Source organism: Tubulanus polymorphus, chromosome 8, assembly GCF_964204645.1.
Source record: "Tubulanus polymorphus chromosome 8, tnTubPoly1.2, whole genome shotgun sequence".
In the NCBI taxonomy this organism is placed as follows: domain Eukaryota; kingdom Metazoa; phylum Nemertea; class Palaeonemertea; order Tubulaniformes; family Tubulanidae; genus Tubulanus; species Tubulanus polymorphus.
The window spans coordinates 11173807-11197241 of NC_134032.1; the positions used below are offsets into that span (position 1 = coordinate 11173807).

At 38.8% G+C, this 23435-nt stretch overlaps 4 protein-coding genes and 1 long non-coding RNA gene across 5 annotated transcripts in view; all 5 read right to left on the minus strand.

The window, feature by feature from the left end:
- Positions 1 to 252, minus strand: part of LOC141910236 (E3 ubiquitin-protein ligase UBR5-like) — a 30641-nt gene extending 30389 nt beyond the window's left edge. Inside the window, exon 1 of the mRNA XM_074800954.1 lies at positions 104 to 252. Coding sequence (XP_074657055.1) covers positions 104 to 165 — 62 coding nt within the window. The 5' untranslated portion in view covers positions 166 to 252. The remainder of the gene's footprint in view (positions 1 to 103) is intronic.
- An 8763-nt stretch (positions 253 to 9015) lies between these two features.
- LOC141910357 (sialin-like) lies at positions 9016 to 11242 on the minus strand. Its single transcript, XM_074801092.1, has 5 exons — positions 11215 to 11242; positions 10866 to 11089; positions 9851 to 10084; positions 9664 to 9751; positions 9016 to 9296 (listed from the first exon to the last, which is right to left on the minus strand). The coding sequence occupies exons 1-5, from the start codon at positions 11240 to 11242 to the stop codon at positions 9016 to 9018; spliced, it is 855 nt and encodes a 284-aa protein (XP_074657193.1).
- Positions 11243 to 13995: 2753 nt separating this feature from the next.
- On the minus strand, positions 13996 to 16786 carry LOC141910358 (uncharacterized; the record flags this gene model as incomplete). The annotated part of the gene is made up of 2 exons (XM_074801093.1): positions 13996 to 14197; positions 16638 to 16786. Coding segments are annotated over 2 exons (351 nt in total), but the record flags the coding sequence as incomplete, so codon positions are not given.
- An 18-nt stretch (positions 16787 to 16804) lies between these two features.
- LOC141910420 (uncharacterized) lies at positions 16805 to 17247 on the minus strand. The gene is made up of 3 exons (XR_012619893.1): positions 17221 to 17247; positions 17064 to 17151; positions 16805 to 16839 (listed from the first exon to the last, which is right to left on the minus strand). It is a non-coding gene; the product is annotated as an uncharacterized LOC141910420 (long non-coding RNA).
- A 2338-nt stretch (positions 17248 to 19585) lies between these two features.
- LOC141909872 (sialin-like) lies at positions 19586 to 23361 on the minus strand. The gene is made up of 8 exons (XM_074800538.1): positions 23181 to 23361; positions 22631 to 22864; positions 22232 to 22319; positions 21909 to 22141; positions 21469 to 21621; positions 20944 to 21076; positions 20605 to 20846; positions 19586 to 20492 (listed from the first exon to the last, which is right to left on the minus strand). The coding sequence occupies exons 1-8, from the start codon at positions 23340 to 23342 to the stop codon at positions 20280 to 20282; spliced, it is 1458 nt and encodes a 485-aa protein (XP_074656639.1). The 5' UTR covers positions 23343 to 23361; the 3' UTR covers positions 19586 to 20279.
- Between the last annotated feature and the right edge of the window lie 74 nt (positions 23362 to 23435).

The window sequence follows — 23435 nt, forward strand, 5'->3', positions numbered from 1 at the left end:
TTATTTCTGACGACGATTCTACAATCTTCTTCAACGAACGAAAATGACTTTTTCCAGACTCCGAAAAATACGATTTTCTCAATGGAATTACGTCATTACTGACCTGTCATTTAACTGTTGGTCAGTTCCGGGTAATGGCTGCACGACGAAATGAATCGAATTCATGTCGTCAATGAGTTTATTTCTGTTTTAATTAATTAATCGGAGAAATAATTCGTCGCAAGCTGCGCCATGGTCTACTGCTATGGGTTTAGTCTGTGCAGCAGGATGTGCGCCGGCGGCTGCTGGAAAATAGGTAGGAATGCTCCGATACAACGCGTTTCAGACGGGTAGATTCGCTTAGTTCAAATTCAAGTTCAAGTTCAAATTTATTTCACGAAAAGCATATGGCGGATTAAAATACAAGAGAAAATACGAACAAGCAAACGATTAAATAGAAAGTGAACACAAGAAAATAGATAATGCAAATCAGAGTAATTCAATTCAAATCTTTATTGTTTCAAAATTTACAAAGCTTATTATTGGTTTTGAACGAAACAAATATTATTGTATTATTATGTACGATAGGAAATGCATTTTGAATTATTTGAATATTGACTGACAATCATCGGATTGTGAACCTATTAAACGGTTTGAAAATCAACGAGAAATTTTTGAAATTATTCTAAAGCAGATCAATACAGAATACGACCAATATCGACCGTGAAATCTCCAACTTAAAGGTTGCTGAAGGATGCTGCCGTGTTAGGCGCATGATCATCGATTGGTTTTAATGCATGATCCGCAAACTAACTCCATTCTAAATTAAATATCTCTTACAGCGAGGGAACTAAAAGAGTAAATGAAATTCAAAACACCGACAATGATAAAAATTGCTGGATAAGCGATATATGGTTGTACAGCACCCATTATCAACGTTAGTATTCCTGTTGTCACACGTGATGTGGCAGCATCTATTGCGTATATCGTCTCATAATTACCAGTAAATTTAACATCGGCGATATCAGAAAGCCAGGAAAAATAAAAACTAGTGAGAAGACCAAATGATATGTAACAGATAATAGAAATGCCAAACGCTTGCCAAACACTTCTTATGAACATATATGAAAGGAATGAAAATGTCGCCATCAGACAATAAATTATGAAATAAATCCAACGATAATTTCTGGTTTTCGTCACCAGTAATCCGAATGTATTTGAACTCAGCAGATAAAATACCGTCGAAACCAATATCACTGTAGCTATCTGCCAGTGTTCTACATCGAGCGAGACTTGCTTAATCAAAAGAGGCATGTACAAGTAATGAATATTCATGCTAAAGAGATACACACAATCGAGACCTAAAAGCACCAATGTTTGGGCATCCGTCAACATTGATTTTACTAGTTTGAGATGAATTTTCCCCTCAGAAATCCCCGCACTGCTGTTCTCTATTCTGACAAAAGCTCGTAGCGCGATAACTATCATTAAGGCACCGAAAAGCATCCAAAATGATACCGCGTAACCGATAAGTTTCATTTCATATCAACGGATTGTGTAACCAATTTCAGCAGCGGCGAAATTCATACCGTACACGACAGCTAACGCGGAAACTCTTTTGTCTTTATCCGCCAATGCAATCGCTACCACTGTCGACCCGGCGTTCAAAATAAACGACAAGGAAACCCCGATCAACGAATTTACAATCGCGAATATCCACCAAATCGATATGAAAACTGAAATGAAAATAGCTACGAGTCCTAATATTAGCCCAAACCAGAACGGTATTACATGTCCATATTTGAACGTCAATCTACCACACAGAACGCTTCCAAGCACCAACCCAACATCGAACACAGCTTTAATGATGGCCACATTTTCGGCGATATGTTTATCGGTAGATAATGAGTCATTACGGAATCCACCTTGCAGTTCACTGACTACGGCAGTTATTGTTCCTGATGTCGTATTGACAATAAACGAGGCAAAACTTACAATAATGACGATAAGTAGAGGGTTTGCCTGGTAGCGGATCTTACGAGAAGATTCATCAGACGGTTGATCCTCTTTTGGTAGCATTTCAGACTGGTCAACGATTTGATGTAACTGGTTATCGATATGGCCACCAATAGCTCCATACTCATTGTTACCAACGGTAACATCTTTTTCAACAAGAATTCCAGTCGTATCGTCCAACACTATTTTCATCCTATCGCTCTATTCCGCCTTCGACAAATGTGTTATGTAATGAGTAGAATTTCATAAGGATTTAATCCTATGCCACATGTGAAACTGCGATTGAAACGAATCAAATCACGGACTCTAAAACTAGGTGTTAGAATCAGGGTTAATTAGATCAGCAATTATTGACAATGTAAGTAAATAATCAAGTCAGCCTAAATCAAAGGTAAAAAGTGGTGAACATCACGCGCTACAATTCCGCATTCATTACGTTCAGTTTTTCTCGATTCGGAATTTCATTCTGGATTTGATAACATATGGTTTCGATACCGCCGACTCAGGGGCGGATCCAGATGGGATCGCAAGGAGCACGTATACTCCCGTCGAAACTTTTCCACGCCCTTTTGAAAAACAACGGCAATTATTTCAGGGTAACATTTCTACCCGCATCTACAAGAGCAACAGTCAGTTGCACAAAACTTCGGCCGAAACGCTTATATTCCTTTTGATGTCACACGAGGCAGTGCATTCAACTTTCCAGACTCCCATTTTAGCGTCGCGCTCGCTTTGCGTGGATACTTGCCCTTTTCCAGTACATATTGTCTCATTATTACAAGAGGGATAAAGAATATACACAGATCTATCAGAATTAAAGATCGAAATTTATTTTCTGTGATTACATCGCTTACTATAACAAACGATCACATAGGTGATAAATAGAAGAAATTACCGTGGATTACTGTCACCGCCATTTTAGGCAGCGAGATAATCCTTGATTGGTTTCTTATACGAAATCAAACTTTATTCTGAATTAAATATCTCTTACAGCGAGGGAACTAAAAGAGTAGATGAAATTCAAAGCACCGACAATAATAAAAATTGCTGGATAAGCGATATATGGTTGTAGAGCACCCATTATCAACGTTAGTATTCCTGTTGTCACACGTGATGTTGCAGCATCTATTGCGTATATCGTCTCATAATTACCAGTAAATTTAACATCGGCGATATCAGAAAGCCAGGAAAAATAAAAACTAGTGAGAAGACCAAATGATATGTAACAGATAATAGAAATGCCAAACGCTTGCCAAACACTTCTTATGAACATATATGAAAGGAATGAAAATGTCGCCATCAGACAATAAATTATGAAATAAATCCAACGATAATTTCTGGTTTTCGTCACCAGTAATCCGAATGTATTTAAACTCAGCAGATAAAATACCGTCGAAACCAATATCAGTGTAGCTATCTGCCAGTGTTCTACATCGAGCGAGACTTGCTTAATCAAAAGAGGCATGTACAAGTAATGAATATTCATGCTAAAGAGATACACACAATTGAGACCTAAAAGCACCAATGTTTGGGCATCCGTCAACATTGATTTTACTAGTTTGAGATGAATTTTCCCCTCAGAAATCCCCGCACTGCTGTTCTCTATTCTGACAAAAGCTCGTAGCGCGATAACTATCATTAAGGCACCGAAACGCATCCAAAATGATACCGCGTAACCGATAAGTTTCATTTCATATAAACGGATTGTGTAACCAATTTCAGCAGCGGCGAAATTCATACCGTACACGACAGCTAACGCGGAAACTCTTTTGTCTTTATCCGTCAATGCAATCGCTACCATTGTCGACCCGGCATTCGAAATAAACGATAAGGAAACCCCGATCAACGAATTCACAATCGCGAATATCCACCAAATCGATATGAAAACTGAAATGAAAATAGCTACGAGTCCTAATATCAGCCCAAACCAGAACGGTATTACATGTCCATATTTGAACGTCAATCTACCACACAGAACGCTTCCAAGCACCAACCCAACATCGAACACAGATTTAGTGATGGCCACATTTTCGGCGATATGTTTATCGGTAGATAATGAGTCATTACGGAATCCACCTTGCAGTTCACTGACTACGGCAGTTATTGTTCCTGATGTATTGACAATAAACGAGGCAAAACTTACAATAATGACGATAAGTAGAGGGTTTGCCTGGTAGCGGATCTTACGAGAAGATTCATCAGACGGTTGATCCTCCTTTGGTAGTATTTCAGACTGGTCAACGATTTGATGTAACTGGTTATCGATATGGCCACCAATAGCTCCATACTCATTGTTACCAACGGTAACATCTTTTTCAACAAGAATTCCAGTCGTATCGTCCAACACTATTTTCATCCAATCGGTCTCTTCCGCGTTCGATGTGTTATGTAATGCGTAGAATTTCATAAGGATGTAATCCTATGCCACATGTGAAACTGCGATTGAAACGAATCAAATCACGGGCTCTAAAACTTAGTGTTAAAATCCGGGTAAATTCGATCAGCTAAATGCCAATTACGGGATATGTTAATAATCAAATCAGCGCGTTCGTAAGGTACAAAGCGGTGAACACGAGCTCGAATACCGCATTCATTATGTTCAGTTTTTCTCGATTCGGAATTTCATTCTAGATTTGATAACATAGGATTTCGATACCGCCACTACCTTTTTATATGCTGACGATACGACACTATATTCCTCAATTGATCCTGAAAATCCAAATGTTGGTAATAACCTTGCCAATATTGCTGAATGGGCTTCACACTGGAAACCTGATTTTAAAGCTAGTAAAAGCTGTGATCTAAATTTTTTTTACATTAAGTAATATATAATACGATCAATTGTATATACATGACAACCCGATAGTAAATAAAAATAAGCACCTTCGATTTATTCTGGATTCAAAACTTTCATTTGAAGACCGTGTTAACTATGTGTATGTAAAAGTTCTGACATGCCTAAATCCTCTTAAATCATTGTTTTATAGACTTAAATCATGACATCTAAATACTATTTATGCATCATTTACATTTCCTCATTATGAATATTGCCATATCATTTACAATAGTGCCCCTAAAATATCTTTACAAAAACTAGAACGTTTACATAACAAAACAGCACCATTGATGTCGGGTTGTATACATGGTTCAAATACGTACGAATAAAGTTTTAAATGTACTAGACTGGCAAACCTTGTCACACGGTTGCGTCTACAGTTATTTATGTATAAAGTATCTAAGGGTCATTGCCCAATATATGTCTCATCATTTTTTCATCAATGTATATATATTCCTGATAGAATAACAAGAAATCATCGTCCTTATCGTATTCCAACATCCCTTGTTGCAAAACCTGCAAATTCTCCATTCATTCAGTTATGACTGTGTGGAACAACACACGGGATCAAAATCGAAATAGCCCCACATATTCTCAGCTCAATCCAAAATTTTATTACGTAAATTGAGTATTTCTCCAACTTCAACTATTTACTTGAAATACGTCTCTAAGCAGAAAAGAGGAAGGAGTATCGCTTCACTTATTGTCACTATGGCATCAGGGACATTGATTGCCGTAGTAAGTGAACTGCAAGATGAATTTCGTGATAACTCATTATCTGCTGATAAACATATCGCGGAATATGTGGCCATCACCAAAGCTACCTACGATTTAGGATCAATGGTTGGGGACGTTGCTTGTGGTAGAGTGACGTTCAAATATGGCCGCTTTTTATACCCGTTCTGGTGTTTGGACTGATATTGGGACTCGTAACTATTTACATCTCAGCTTTCGTGTCAATCTGGTGGATATTTGCGACTCTGAATTTGCTTGCTGTGATTTCTTCACCGTTTTTAGTCCAAGCGGGTTCAACTATGGAGTCGATTGAGTTTGGAAGTGAAGCTAAACTAGCTAGGGAGCGTTCATAAATTACGTACCTCCATTGGGGGAGGGGGGGGTTACTGAATTTTGGTACAAAGTGGTACATGGGGGAGGGGGTCAGCAAAAAAGGTACGTACTTTGAGGGAGTGGGGTATTAATCAATCTTGGTACGTACTTTATGTACCAAACTAAAATGAAAATAGCCGTTGGTGTTTTATCGGCTTTTAGTACCGGGTATATAAAATCAATAAACAACAATACTTGCTTAATTCTTTTGTTGCGTCATTTATTTAATATCGGAATTTTGTTCTAAACAAAATGTCGAGGTACCACTTGTAGTAGACTTCAACTGGGATGTCCCCAATACCGGGTACCGGTATCGATCTTTCACGCACTTGTTGGTACATCATTAATGAAATCAGGTATTTATATTTTTTGATTTGTGTTCTTTGCATCAATATAATTGGGGAGGGGGGGTGGTCATGGGTGCGATGGTACGTTCCTCAGAGGGGGGTCAGTGAATTTGGTACAAAGGTGGTACAAGGGGGGAGGGGGGTCAGAAAAACGGGAGATTTTGAGGTACGTAATTTGTGAACGCTCCTAGCTTAAGCCGTAGTCTACAGTTTTGCATACTGTGGCGCAGGATATGGCTGTGCAACCACTTTCTATGAAATCTAGATGGTTGGACGTGCGATACCTTTTAGGATTCTTTCCTCCGCCCGAGCGACTGTTACACTAATTCGAGCATTCGTCAAAATAGAAAATAGAAATTTCTAAAGACAGACCTATCCAACTGAGCCAAGTAAAGTTAATATTAAGTGATATCCAAACGATCGTTTTATTCGGGCTCAAATGCCTTAAATATCAATATCAATATACAACACATCTATATGCCTTTGCTGATTGCGAAGGTCGCGTTCGGTGCAAAGCGATGGCCGATTGGAACAGTTTTAGTGGCGTCAGCTACAATCCTCCTTTTAGGCACGAATTTGGATTACTCAAAGCCGAAAATTAGGAATCGTCTTTGGATGTATTTAATAGTTTATTGCGTGATGTCGACAATTTCATTCGTTTCATATCCGTTCATAAGAAATGTTTGGCAAGCGTTGGCTTCCGATATAATCTGTAAACTCTCGTCTGGACTAATGACTAGTTTCAGTTTTTCCTGGGTTTCTGATGTCGCGGACAAGAAATTCAACGGGAACTACGAGACTATATTCGCTATAAATGTTTTGGTATCACGTTTGACCACGATAATATTTATCACCGCGCAGCAGGTAGAACCTGTAATAAGGTACTCAGCAATTTTTATAGCTAGAGGCGTTACGCTTTTCTTGTACTTCTGTACGTTTGTTGCTGTATAAGATATGTGACTGAGTGGTCCGTATTTAAGACAAAGGCGCCCCTGCCAATAACAACATGTGTAGAGAAGTAGCTCTTTGTATAGACATATACATGTATATATCCGTGATTTCAGTCGAGTAATACTGCCACATTTAAAAAACGATCTACTTGTAAAAAGTAACAAACTATATGTACACGTAGTCAGTTATTCCCTTTTCTGATTTGTAAATCTTCTCTTATCAGTTGTTGTTTTGAGTATTCCTGCTGGGTGATGCTATCATTTCTAAGTTTTTGTCTACTGAACCATCAATTTTTGCCCAAGGCTGGACCTCGCCGCTTCCTATGACCAAATAAACTAATGCACCAAGCAAGCCAACACCTGCACATATGCATAAAAATAATTGCCATTCTTCTCTCGTGTTCTGCAAGTAGATAGAAAATGATTAAAATTAAAAAATGTCTAAATTGTCTTAAACAAGGTTGGAAAACTGCCTTAAATAAGGTTAGAAAAAGATACGCGCTTTTAGCGTATATTTCTACTTACGTGTTCAGTTATAATCCCAGCGATTGCTGGGCCAAGTAAGCCTGCAGCCGATGAAAATGTGGACGCCACTCCCACCAACAAACCGGCATATTTGGGGGCGATATCCACTTGGTTACAGAAGACCACACTGCACGGGCATCCCAGCGCCGCTCCTCCCGCAATAAGGAGAACTAATGCTAAACTAACGTGAAAACAATCGAGGAATCCCAAACTAAAGATGAAAGTCGACGAGGCAATCATTCCTGAAAGGTAATTGTTGTCGATATACATGTACACATTCGAAACTCGCTGCAGTCTGAATGCTGTTACAAATGCACCAATCAACTGAAGTTTGGCAAAGCTTACCAGCAGAATATAATGTTTTCCGTGTCAATGTGATTGCGTCAGGATATTTTTTGATGAGAAAATCGGCGAGGATCCCGCAAAGTATAAGAACTGCCCACATCATTGCAATACATATTGACGTGTAGATTCCAATCTGCAAAAGAGAATTTCATCCAATTGAATATCTAGCGAACATTATATTTCATTCATATACCGGTAGATTATCGATCATTGATTACCTGTTACTATGTTTTGCAAAATCAACTATTCGTCATTGATATGAATATTAGCGTAAATTTATTTAGAAAAGCAGTTAATTGGTGACGAGTCTTGCAGACTGATACCTGTTGAGACAAATTCCCAAGGTACTCGAAAGAGTTTTCGGACAAAAAAAAAGCCTGAACATTTATTTATGTAAACTACCAGCCATAATTCATCTAACTCCAGGTTTCTTATCGTAGAAAAAATGATAGTAGGATATAGTTTTGTCAAAAAGGGCATGATGAGGTATCTAATCCTTGTACGACTTACCGTTTTGATGCCGAGCTTTAGAACGTCGTTGATATACGACGGTGTCACCACCTGAAGGGCGAAATTCACCCAGGAAAAACAAAAGTATCCAATATTCAAAGCCCATATTGGACCAGACTTGATAAATCTACTCCACGGGATGTCTTGCAGTACCTACAAACATGTGTGTATATGAATTCTTCGATAGCATTGGACGAAAAATATGAAATAACATGTAACATAATAACATTTATACGTAGGAAACTTAAAAAATCGAATAGTTCTTTGAAGGCTTATTTTATTTTACTAAAACAAGGAGCTTTTGTGTAGCTTCATCAAAAAGATGAGTGCAGTTCCATTGCAGATACGAGAGTACATGTAAAGGGAGACACGTTTTACGTTTACTGATTCGACACCAGGTTTACACGACCCATTCACAATTCTCCTCATCCATATCAAAGAAACTTACAAAAGCTTTAAACTGTTGTTTTTCCATCTGGCCGGCTAGAGATTCCTGTATATACTTTTTCTCAGCCGCCGATATTCTGGGATGTTGTTCCGGTGTATCGTAAGCGATAAAGAACCAACAGAAACACCAAACACACGATAGTCCACCAAAAGTGTAGAAAATCGACGGCCATCCGAGATATTCACAAAATACACCCGAAAGCGCAAGGTTCACTATTGACCCCATTTTTGCACCTGAAATGAATTTCTACCGCATTATCAATTGTACTTATCTCAGACAGGGTGGCCACCTTTGTTAGCTATTCCCTGACTATTCCCTGATATAAGTGGTTTCCCTGAACTCATCTGGTGGGAATTCAATCAAAAATACGTAAATTATAGACGGAAATGGTTTGATTTTTTGCACGAACCAACTACTAACAGTATCTCAACGAATATCCTTTACTTTTTTTGCCTATATATTAGCTTTTTTGTTTACAAAATTCCCCGACTCGTTTTAAAGATATTAAAAAACCCGACTTTCCCCACATTTCCCTGATATACAGATTAACGCCCACTCGATATGACATCATGAGCATATGAAAGCATAGAAATAAACTACCTGATATTGCTATAACAGTCAGCCTAGTTCTCTCAAAAGGTGGAGCCCAGGCCGCCATCAAGGACGATATCGCCGGAAGCGCGAAGCCCTTGAATCGAAACAGTCGTAACTTGTGATATCGATGTTATTTTCCATAACCACTGATTTTTCGTTCGAACTCACCATAACCGCTTATGGATACACTTACCTGGCAAAGACCGGTGATGAATCGAAGAGTGATGACTAGATAAGGACTAGCTGTAGAAGCAATGGGAATCAACAATGTGGCTACAGTCGATACTGCAGTTGTGGATCCGAAAGTAACGCGTCCTCCGTACTTCGAAATGATCATACCCGCCGGGAAAGAAGTAACTACATATCCCCAGAATATTGAACTAAGGATCAAACCTTGAGTTTCTTTCGACCAAATGAAACTTCCATCCTGATCAGAATGAGAAAATATTACAAAGCATTAGCGTATGTGCGTCGAGTTTCTGAAGTTCTGAGTTAGATGAATACACGGAACGAATGTTTGTTCCTTAAGAACTGCCCCCCTCCGGTAAACCAGTAAACATAAAGACAAATCGTACGTCAGAGGTTAACTTTATTTCATTAAAAGTGCAAACGTTCGCTTTTAGTTGTAGCTTCTCTAGGTAAATGATGATAAATCTATCAGTGTATGGTTCATATATACCGGGTGTCCCACAATATGGTTCCTCTAAAATTATTGAATACTTATAAGTTAATCCTTCTCAGTAATTACATTTTTATGATTTATTAGTAATTAGTAGGATGTATTCTGGGCCATGTAGACCACGCCCAGTTGGTTTTCAAATACTAGTTATGAAGCGACTGATTTTACTTCAAAACCAAACTTGATAGAGGAAATCAGGCTGCTTATTAATGATAGGCAGGTATATTCGTTTGCAAAACAAATTCCATTTTCGTGATATTGAATTGAGTGACACACAATTATGTTGCTAATCGTTTAACAAAGGTTCAACAAAGAAGGACACACTGCAAATGGACAGCACCAACAATTCATCAAGACTAGACTGGTCATTATGAATTTTTGTTAGCCCTCATTTGCTTGACGAAGCGACTATACACATAGTATATCGAAAATAGATACTTATGATAAAATCCAGCAAACCTTCGAAGTTCTATTTATCTTAAATTTTACTGATTCGACAGAATGTCCGACCTCTATAACTTTAATCTACCTGATGTTTAGATTCGTAACCTAAACTCCTATTCGAAGAACATTTTACGCTGCCCTCGTCTCGTTTCGACCAATCCTCTTCCGGTAATGTTAACTTTTCTACTGCGGTATGGTTCACCATGCAAACTACTGCTACACTCATACTCGCGATTACAGCGCCCAGACAAAAACATCCGAAAGAAATAACAATTGCCAACGCTAAACGGGATGAACCCATCCATGTATCTAGACCAATATACACAAAATTCTATATAATATGTCCATATGTCCACCTTCGAACATACATGTACATAAACAGACTTCTAATTGAATATCATAAAGTTTCTGAAAAACATCAATGACATACTTACAGCCTTTATTTTCATCTGAAAGTGTCATTTTTGTATCGCGTCACTGCAACGAGCAATGGCAGATTTTATTCCGTAACCGTTTTAATGTATTTTCAACCTATACACGCACAGTCTATTATATGTGCTAATACATCTATTTAATTTTGAAGCCAGATTTGATTTGCTAGAAATAGGATTAATCTCTTATCTATGCTGCGTGCCATATAAAGCGACCACAGCTGGAGCGAAACAGGACTTATGAATGATTCCGAGATTTTTTTTCTAGATTTGATGATCGCGGTAATTAGATGCCACATTTCGTGGTATTTCGAAGCACAAGAAGCACGGCTTGCCTCGCAATTTTCTCGCGCTTTCTTAATAACAACGGACATTATCTTTTTCTCAGGGCAAGTTTTTTTTCACCTGCATCAAAAGCGCAGCAGTCAGCAGCACAAAATCTTCTCGACTCCGAATCATTATCCACATGATCGATAAACTAATTACCCTCTTTAACCTCTGTGAAAATTGGAAATATAGCTTCAAGTGATACTTAGATATTTCAACCAATCTAGTCACACCGTTTACCAGTCCGAATCATTACCAAATAAGGATAAATCGTCCGAGGTATTTTAATGTAACATCCACTGCCAGGCAAACCCTGTAATTGTCGTCTGTATCGTAAGTGCTGCTTCATTTATTGTCACCATGGCATCAGGGACATTGATTGCCGTAGTAAGTGAACTGCAAGATGGATTTCGTAATAACTCATTATCTGCTGATAAACATATCGCCGAAAACGTGGCCATCACCAAAGCTACCTACGATTTAGGATTAATGGTTGGGTACGTTGCTTGTGGTAGAGTGACGTTCAAATATGACCGCTTATTATACCCGTTCTGGTTTGGACTGATATTGGGACTCGTAACTATTTTCATCTCTGCTTTCGTGTCAATCTGGTAGATATTGGCGACTCTGAATTTGCTTGCTGGGATTTCTTAACCGTTTTTAGTTCAAGCGGGTTCGACTATGGTGTCGATTGAGTTTGGAAGTGAAGCTAAACTAGCTATAACTTTAGCCGTAGTCTACAGTATTGCATACAGTGGCGCAGGATATGGCTATGCAACCACTTTATATGAAATCAAGATGGTTGGACGTGCGGTACCTTTTTAGATTCTTTTCTCCGCCCTAGCGACTGTTACATTAATTCGAGCATTCGTCAAAATAGAAAATACCCACTCAGGAATTTCTAAAGACAGACCTATCCAACTGAACCAAGTAAAATTAATGTTAACTGATATCCAAACGATCGTGCTATTCGGGGTCAAATGCATTCACGTCATCAATATCAATGTACAACACATCTATATGCCTTTGCTGATTGCGAAGGTCGTTCGGTGCAAAGCGATGGCAGATAGGAACAGTTTTAGTGGCGTCAACTACAATTTCTTTCGTTTCATATCCGCTCATAAGAAATGTTTGGCAAGCATTGGCTTCCGATATAATCTGTAAACTCTCGTCTGGACTGATGACTATAGTTTCAGTTTTTCCTGGCTTTCCGATGTCGCGGACAGGAAATATAACGGGAACTACGAGACTATAATTTTATTCGCTATTAGATGGTTTGGTATCACGTTTGACCCACGATGATATTTATTACCGCAGCGGGTACAGTAGAACCTTCATAGGATACTCGACGATTTTTATAGCTATAGGCGTTCCACATTTCTTGTACTCCTTCACTTCTGTTGTTGTAAGAGATATTATGACTGGGTGATTGGTATCATAGGCATCCCTGCCAATAACTATAGAGGACGAGTTTCTATAAACATGGATGTGATTTTCATTAGATTAATTTGAAAATACATCAGCAGATATTGTCAAAAACTATAATCGATCGTCAAAACAGGGCCGTACCTAGCATTTCTCTTTTTTTTGGGGGGGGGAGGTTTGCAGTGAAAAAAGGACCGTAGCTTATGTAACTGCCCTTCCCCCCCCCCAATTGAAATTAAAAATTGATTAAGCCACGGTAGAAGGAAGAACAAGAAAACTAATTTGAAGGTTTATTGACGCCTTGAAAAATACTCATGCTTAGTATTGTCAACGATTAATAATACAAATATATCTAAAACATTACATTGTATCAAGGATCAAAAAAGTTATTTTGATCTTGAACATATCGATAATTGAATTCAATTGACTGCCAACCGGTCTAGCCCCATATATCGATGACGTAGTGCAATCTCAACAATAATCATCAAAATTCATCAAAAATAGAATAAGAGTTATGATACATATCTAATTACAACATAAAACCGCCAAATTTGCAATCCTTATTGTAATAGTAATAGTAATAGTAATATATTTTCTTATATAGCGCAGATCTAAGAAATAATCGCTGCGCTTCACAATGTAAAACACAATAGTAATTGTCCCACTGTATATTGAAAGACTATACATATTGAATTGTTGTTGGATTACTTGGTTGGTTGCTTGTTGGGTCATTGATTTGTGAAATACGTCGAAATAGATACGACGTTAAGGTGATCATTTGTAGGTTTCCATCTACTACACCATCAATTTTTGCCCAAGGCTGGACCTCGCTGCTTCCTATGACCATATAAACGAATGCACCAATTACACCAACGCCTGAGCATATGCATAAAAATATTTGCCACTCTTCTCTCGTTTGCTGCAAGGAGAAAATGGAAAAACCATAGATATTGTACATGTATATATAGCATTATGTTAAATTGTCAAAATGTCTCAACTGTCCTGAACAAGGTTAGAAAAATATACGCGCTTTTAGCGTATATATCTATTTACGTGTTCAGTTATAATCCCAGCGATTGCTGGGCCAAGTAAACCTGCAGCCGATGAAAACGTGGACGCCACTCCCACCAACAAACCAGCGTATTTTGGGGCAATATCCACTAAGTTACAGAAGATCACACTGCACGGGCATCCCAGCGCCGCTCTTCCCGCAACAAGGAGAACTAACGCTAAACTAACGTGAAAACAATCGATGAATCCCAAACTAAAGATGAAAGTCGACGAAGCAATCAATCCTGAAAGGTACGGTAATTGTTTTCGATATACACATTCCGAAATCGTTGCAGACTGAATAACATTACGAATGAACTGTAATTTGGCAAAGCTTACCAGCAGAATAGAATATTTTCCGTGTCAATGTGATTTTTTCAGGATATTTCTTGATCAGAAAATCGGCAGTAATTCCGCTAAGTATTAGAAATACCCACATCATTGCACTACATATTGACGAGTACATTCCAATCTGCAAAAAAAATAATTTCATCGAATTGAATGCCTAGCAAATATGATATGCGTTTCTTAAAACCGAACTAAATTTCTCATTAAATGAAATTTTCATTCATACAGAATATCAATCAAGTTTATGCGTCTATCTATAATAGTTTATTTCACGACATTCATTTAGATTATCAGTCATTGATTACGTGCAACCAAAAATTCATAAAGCCTGTGCCAGTTCAGGTTTGCCAATCTAATATAAAGCCCAACGCCGCATGACGCGGGGAAACACGGAAACACGGAAACAAGAGATGGAAACGTGTGTCCAGAGCGTTTCTCTGTGTCGTGTGCGTTAACGAGAAACAACGTTTCCTAGATAAAAACATGGTGCATGCGTAACGTCATACTCTTTCGACAAACTTAAAGAATCAATGATCCAACCAGCAACCAACGACCAAGTCAGCCTGTATACTATTTCAGCAAAGTTTTAATCGTTCAGCATCTTTATCTTCTTTCTACTTCAGATTACAATCTATTACAATTCTCTACCAGAAGAGCTTGTTCTGAACTCCACTCAGCTCTCCAAAGCCGTTTAAAGAGACTCTTCGCAAGCTCTCTACCAAGCTCTGCCTTAATTTCAAAATTCGAACCTATTCATATCAGTTTATCATGCGGGTTGAGGATGATATTTAGATTTTGACCTAATTTGGTAATTCTAGTTTATCTAGTGCTTAGTAACTAGATATTCTAGGCTGGGTGTCGGCAACAGAATGAATCATTATTGAAGAATTATTAAAAACGATTCGATTAATAAATATGAAATTATTTCAACACAACCAGGATGAAAAATGATGTTTTTATGTATACATATAATGTGACGATGACCGCATCGTTGAGTCCGGGGTTCTGTCGTTCCCTTCATTGGTCTATTACATTGCCCAGGACAGGTTGCCGCTAAAGCCCGGCGTAAGTAAGTGGGTTCCCGTGTTTGCCGTTATCCAGAATAGTGTTCTGCAAGGCAAATTCCCACACGCTACACTCGAACAAGAGAATTCGGAGAAATAAAACCCTGAACATTTATTGATGAAAACTGTCTAGCTCAGGAATTCTTATCGTAGCTTGAGTATTTCTGAAGAATGATAGTTACATAACTTTGTCAAATAAAAGGAAAGGTAATTCGCATGATTAGGTTTTAACCTTTGTAAGACTTACCGATTTGATACCGAGCTTTAGAACGTCATTGATGTACGACGGCGTCACTGCCAGAAAGGCAAAGTTCATCCAGGAAAAACAAAAAAATCCAATATTCAAAGCCCATATTGGACTAGACTTTATAAAACTACTCCACGGGATGTCTTTCAAAACCTGCAAATGTATGTGTGTAAAGTCTGTGATAACATGAGGTGAAATTAAATATAATATGGGAAAATTACGGCAAACGGTACTTGGAAAGTTAACTCGATTTCACTATAAGTACGAGTTTTCGTTACATTCGTACGATAGCTTCACCAGAAAGGCGAGTTAAGTCAATGCAGAAACAATAGTATTTATGTGGGGTAATACTAATTAGAGAATTGCGTTTTACTTTCATCTGATGATTCGATACATAGAAAGCTTAGAAATAGGAGAACAGTCAATGGAGAACCAACAGTATTTCTGGTGAGAGATTGAGATTTGCGTTTTACTTTTACTGATTCGACATCAGGTCATCCTCGCATGCGAGAGTTATTTGATTGCCACTCAGCGGCCACCTGTTCGCCCACGAAATCTTGGGTGATGTAACTGGGGTGTTACTAAAACACTACTAAAACGAAGAAGACCGACCATTTTACGTTTCATATGCGTTTGTCTATATCTGGTATTGCCTACACTCATTGGCAGAGGTGGTTGAATGCACAGATAACGCCCCTAGTGATGATTTTAATGAGTGTCTTCGGTCTTCGTTTTAGTCATGCATGGTTTTAGTATCGCAAAGGGCATAGGTCTTCGTTTAAGTAGTGCATAGTCTTAGTAACACCCGATGGAATAGACCAATATAGGGTTTGCACGAGCTTCGGCGATAGGCAATTAAACCCGGGCGAGTGAGGATGCATCAGGTTAATACGTCTTCTCCCCACACTTCCTCATCCGTGTCAAGGAAACTTACAAAAACTTTTGACAGGCTTTCTTCTAACTGCCCGGTTAAAGAATCCTGTATATACTTTTTCTCAGCTGCCGATATTCTGGGATGTTGTTCCGGGGTATCGTAAGCGATAAAGAACCAGCAAATACACCGAACACACGATAGTCCACCAAAAGTGTAGAAAATCGACGGCCATCCGAGATATTCACAAAATACACCCGAAAGCGCAAGGTTCACAATTGAACCCATATTTCCACCTGAAATGGATTTCTACAACGTTATTTGCTGTACGTACCTCAGACAGGGTGGCCACTTTTAATTCGCCTTTCTCTGACAATTCCCTGACATGTTAATTGTTTTTCCTGACTTTATCTGCTAGGAAATCTATAATCGATTCCTTTTCCCATATTCCCCTGATGTCCAATGGCCACTCCGTTAAGAGTTAATTGTACGATTACATGACAATGCAGTAATACACTACCTGCAATGGCTATAACAGTCAGCCTACTTCTCTCAAACGGTGGAGCCCAGGCCGCCATTACGGACGATAATGCCGGAAGTGCAAAGCCCTTGAATCAAAAAGACTTATTTATGATATCGATGTAATTTTCCGTATTTACTATAGCTAATGCACTTACCTGACAAAATCCGGTAATGAATCGGAGTGTGATAACTAGATAAGGACTAGCTGTAGAAGCAATGGGAATCAACAATGTGGCTACAGTCGATACTGCAGTTGTTGTCCCGAATGTAACGCGTCCTCCGTACTTAGATACGATCATACCCGCCGGGAAAGAAGTGACTACATATCCCCAGAATATTGAACTAAGGATCAAACCTTGAGTTTCTTTCGACCAAATGAAACTTCCTTCCTGATCAAATAAGAAAATATCATGAAGCATGAATGATGTACTGTTTATAACTATCATCAACGCTCGGCTGTGTTTACCAGGTCATCCAAATTCATGTATCATAACAGTGCATCGATTCCCAAGTTCGGAGTTTAATGAATACTCGGATGTTTGTTTTCTTAGATGTTTTAAGAGTTTCCTGCTACCCGAGAAATCAGTAAACATAAAAACAAATAGTACTTCGAAGGTTTACGCGATTAAGAACAATACGAGCTTTCGCTTTCTATTGTTTGTAATTATCTTCATCATTAATTAAATGATGATGATACCAATATAAGTAGCACTCTGTGGCTTCCTGATAAAGCTCCTAATATACTAGTAGCGAGAGCTTGTACTTTTTGATAAGATTCAGCAAACCCCCAAAGTATAAGTGATTTGACACCAGTTAACACTGCTCCTCGACTAAGATGCTACCTGATAGTCAGATTGATAACCTGAACTCCTACTTGAAGAACACTGTACGCTGTCATCTCGCATTGACCAGTTCCCTTCCGGTGAAGTTAAATCTTCTACTGCGGTATGGTTCACCATGCAAATTATTGCTACACTTATACTCGCTTTTATAGCAACCAGACAGAAATATCCGTATGAGATAACAAGCGCCAACGCTAAACGGGATGAGCCAATCCATGTATCTAGATCAATATAATGCCAGCAAATTCTATACAATATGCCCACCTTTCTTTCGAATAGATATAAAAGATACTTTCTGACTGAGTATCATCTATCTTCAGAAAATTATCAATGACATACTTACTGCCTTTCTTTTCGTCAGAAATTGTCATTTTTCTATCGAGTCACTGCTGCTAGAAATGAGCTTAATTTCGTTTGCGTATCCTATATGAATTTGTCACATCTGCCGGAGCGAAGCACGGGATCTATGAATAATTCTGGATAAAGAACTGCAGTCTGGATTTGACGATCGCGGTGACGTCATGGCGGATCTAGAGCGGTAGCACAAGAAGTACACGCTTCCCTCGCAATAAACCATTTTACAGTTGCTAGCCGCCATTTCGTGCTTTTCGGACAGCAGCTTCCAGGGAAATTTTTCCATCCGCAAATACTAGATCAGCAGCAAATGACTTTGGCCTAACCGCCGAATCATTATTCACACGAACAACGAACTTATCTATTTAATAGGATTGATATGTACCTGAATATATATTCGAGACCTATCTGCACCAGAAAAAGATTTCGTTCATGAAAGCATTACAAAATATAGAACTGCCGAAATGCGAATCAAATTAAAAGGGACTATTTAGCTGAGTGTAATGGATTGTGACAGAAACTGGTGGCTTGATTCACTCGATTTATAGTTTCAGACGCATTAAGGCTGGCTTATGTCGACAAGCAACGCGACGCCTACCGACGCAACTGGGTTTATCACCGATTAGCGGCAACTAGCGGCCTACGAGAGGCCGCCAGTTGCTGTTCAATCGGTTCGACATAAGCCGGCTTGCGACGGCAACCAGACGCCCACCGACTCGTCGCAAGCCGTATCCGGCTAGTTGCCCATGTTCTACTCCGGCCAACGGTAGGCGGACAGTTGCTTTCGATCGCAACCGACATAAGCTCTTCTGCGACGCGACGGAACTGAGCGCAGGGGTTCCAGCCGATAAGAGACCGCATACATAGTACAAATTATCACCGCTAGTTTGCGTCATTCGTAATTAGTCATAAACTTTCAAATTCAAGTAGTTCAAAACGTAAACGAAACCTTCTGCACGGCAGATGACTGGGCCGAAGATCTAGAAACGAAATTGGTAGAATTATGGTGTGAGCGGCCATCTTTATATAATGTCGCTAGCACATTGTATTCAAAACAGAATCAGAAAGATAAAGATCTTAAAGAAAAAGCTTTTCTAATAGAAATATATTTCCCAATAATTCAAATTTATTCTCAAAATGCTTATCACGTGACCATTTGAGCCGTTGCAGTTGCTAGAAATCGTAACTGACATAAGCAGGGTAGCAACTGGGAGGATCTCGTATCCCGCTAGTCGTCCTCAGTTGCTGCGAATCGGAGCGCAGTCGACATAAGCTGGGCTGCGATCGCGGTTGCTCTCAGTTGCGTCGGTAGGATATTGCACCGAAATGAAAATAATATCAATACTTGTTTTTGCTTCATCACTGATGCACGTAATTGCAAAAGCATAATATCTGTAGTATCCCACGTGATAAATAAACATTACAATTTGAAAGTACAAATAATAATCCCAATGATAATCATTGAATCATAAGATGATCAGATTACCTCGATTTAGTTTCAGCTGCATTTAGCAAAGGATATCATCTGCGAAGATCATCGATGTAATAATATTCGTTCATACGAAATATTTTGGCTAGCATTCGCTTCCCATATAATCTGTAAACTCTCGTCTGTATTGATGACAGGTTTCCGATGTCGCGGACAGGAAATATAACGGGAACTACGAGACTATAATTTTATTCGCTATTAGATGGTTTGGTATCACGTTTGACCCACGATAATATTTATTTCCGCAGCGAGTGCTTTAAAACCTTTCATAGGATACTCGACGATTTTTACAGCTATAGGCGTTACACATTTTTTGTACTCCTTCACTTCTGTTGCTGTAAGAGATATTATGACTGGGTGATTGGTATCATAGGCATCCCTGCCTGTTTCTATAAACATATATATGTGATTTTCATTTGATGAATTTTAAAAAAAATATCAGCAGGTATTGCCAAAAACTAATGGATCTACATGTGCTTCTTTAAACAAACAAACTATATGGATATGCAGTAACGTTCTATTCCTTGTTTCAGTTGTAAATCTTCTTTGAATCATTTGTTAGCTTTGAGTTTTCATCCCGCGTTTGGTTATGCGATATATTTTGCAATTCTTTGTCTGTCGCGCTATCAATCTTTGCCCAAGGCTGGACCTCGCCGCTTCCTATGACCAAATAAACCAGTGCACCAAATACGCCAACACCTGCACATATGCATAAGAACAATTGCCATTCTTCTCTCGTTTGCTGCAAGTATAAAATTATTAACCAAATGGGTCATATAGCATCATTTCAAATCATTGTCAAAATGTCTCAACTGTCTTAAAAATATTAGCTTTATGCGCCTATTTCTACTTACGTGTTCAGTCATAATCCCAGCAATTGCTGGGCCAAGTAAGCCTGAAGCCGATGAAAACGTGGACGCCACTCCTACCAACAAACCAGCGTATTTTGGGGCGATATCCACTTGGTTACAGAAGATCACACTGCACGGGCATCCCAGCGCTGCTCTTCCCGCAATAAGGAGAACTAACGCTAAACTAACGTGAAAACAATCGATGAATCCCAAACTAAAGATGAAAGTCGACGAGGCAATCATTCCTGAAAGGGAAATGTTATCAACATACACATTCTGAAATCATTGCAGACTGAATTAGATTCCAACTGAATCAATTAACTGTAATACGGCAAAACTTACCAACAGAAAAGAATATTTTCCGTGCCAAAGTGATTTTATCAGGATATTTCTTGATCAGAAAATCGGAGGTAAATCCGCTAAGTATTAGAAATACCCACATCATTACGCTACATATTGACGAGTAGATTCCAATCTGCAACAGAGAATTTCATTGCATTGAATGTCTAGCAAAAAGTGCATGTATCTACTTTTAAATGGAACTATAGATTTGTTTCATTATTCATATACACGATTAGTCATTGATTACCTAGCACTTTTCGTCATAATATGAATGGTATTGGAAATTCATTTAAAAAGCAGTTCATTGGTGACGGAAAATAAAAGCCTGAACATTTGTTGTCGAATTTGTTGAAAACCCCAAGCCTAACTCGTTGTTATCAAACTTAGGATTGATTTCTCTCCTGGCTGTAGCATCCCAGAGAAATATGATGGTTACAATACTATAAATCCCAAGTTCATGGTTAGTTTTGTCAAAAAGGGATAGGTAACGCGTATGGTGAAGTTTCTAATCCTTGTACGACTTACCGATTCGATGCCAAGCTTTAGCACGTCGTTGATATACGACGGTGTCACCACCAGAAAGGCAAAATTCAACCAGGAAAAACAGAAATATCCAATATTCAATGCCCATATTGGACCAGACTTTATGAATCTACTCCACGGGACGTCTTTCGATACCTGTAAATATATGTGTGTGTATAAAGTCTTCGATAACACGATATAAAAAATATGAAAATAAGGAAATTTGTGGTAAAAATAGTACTAGGATTTTATCTCTAATAATTGCTAGTAGTTGAGTAGTTGCTCGTAGATTTTACCAAGAGTATTAGCTTTCGCCCTTCTTGTGTAGTATCTTCATCAGAAAAAAGAGCACAGTCAATATACACACAAAATTACGTTTTACTTCGACTTATTGGACACGGTTTCTCCCCAAAATTCTCATCATTCGTCTCAAGGAAACTTACAAAAACTTTCAACTGGTTTTTTTCCATCTGCCCGGTTAAAGAATCCTGTATATACTTTTTCTCAGCTGCCGAAATTCTGGGATGTTGTTCCGGTGTATCGTATGCGATAAAGAACCAGCAGAAACACCAAACACACGATAGTCCACCAAAAGTGTAAAAAATCGACGGCCATCCGAGATATTCACAAAATACACCAGAAAGCGCAAGGTCCACTATTGTTCCCATTTTTGCACCTGAAATGAATCTCAATCACGTAATTTGTTGTACTTACCTCAGACTCACAAAAACAACATGTACACGAAAAAAACGCAATAATAAACTACCTGCAATGGCTATAACAGTCAGCCTACTTCTCTCAAACGGTGGGGCCCAGGCCGCCATCAAGGAAGATATTGCTGGAAGCGCAAAGCCCTTGAATCAAAAATACTTATTTGTTATCAATGTAATTAGTCCTGATTTCCAAAATTTGGAACGGACCTGGATCGGTCTATAAATGTAGAAATCTGGATGGGTCTGGTTAGGTCGGTCGAATTTGGAACGGTCTAAAATGGAACAGCTAATTTGGAACGGATATGGAATGGATTTTGATAGTGTGAACGCTTGGTCTGTTCCTGGTCTATAAAACTACGTATTAGTCCATGGTCTGTTCCAAGTTGGAATGGGCCAAGTTTAAACCGTTCACAATAGCGTGAATGCGTCTCATAGCTAATGAAAACGCTTACCTGGCAAAGACCGGTGATAAATCGAAGAGTGATGACTAGATAAGGAATAGCTGTAGAAGCAATGGGAATCAACAATGTGGCTACAGTCGATACTGCAGTTGTTGTCCCGAATGTGACGCGTCCTCCGTACTTTGATACGATCATACCCGCAGGGAAAGAAGTGACCAGATAACCCCAGAATATTGAACTAAGGATCAAATCTTGAGTTTCTTTCGACCAAATGAAACTTCCTTCCTGATCAAATGAGAAGATATTACAAAGTATTAGCGTATGTGCGTCGAGTTTTATGTTCGGAGTTTGATGAGTGCACGGATTTTGTTAGTAAAAACTGTTTCTCCTGCCGTCTAAAATATCAGAAAACCTTAAGACATAGTACTTCGGAGGTTAACTTTATTTCAGTAAGAGCTTTCGAAATTACGAGCTTTCGCTTCTAGTGTATTATAGCAGCTTCGTAGTTTTCATAAATTCAGTAAACCTTCGAGGTACTATTCGTCTGAACGTTACTGATTGGACACCAGATTAAAACACGGCCCTACCACAACCTTGCTACCTGATATTTAGATTTATGACCTAAACTCCATTTTGAAGAAAATTTTACGCTGTCTTCGTCTGGTTTCGACCAATTCCCTTCCGGTAATGCTAACTCTTTTACTGCGGTATGGTTCACCATGCAAACTACTGCTACACTCATACTCGCTCTTATAGCAGCCATACAAAAATATCCGAAAGATATGAAAATCGCCAACGCTAAACGGGATGAGCCAATCCATGTATCTAGATGGAAATATATACGAGATTCTGTGTA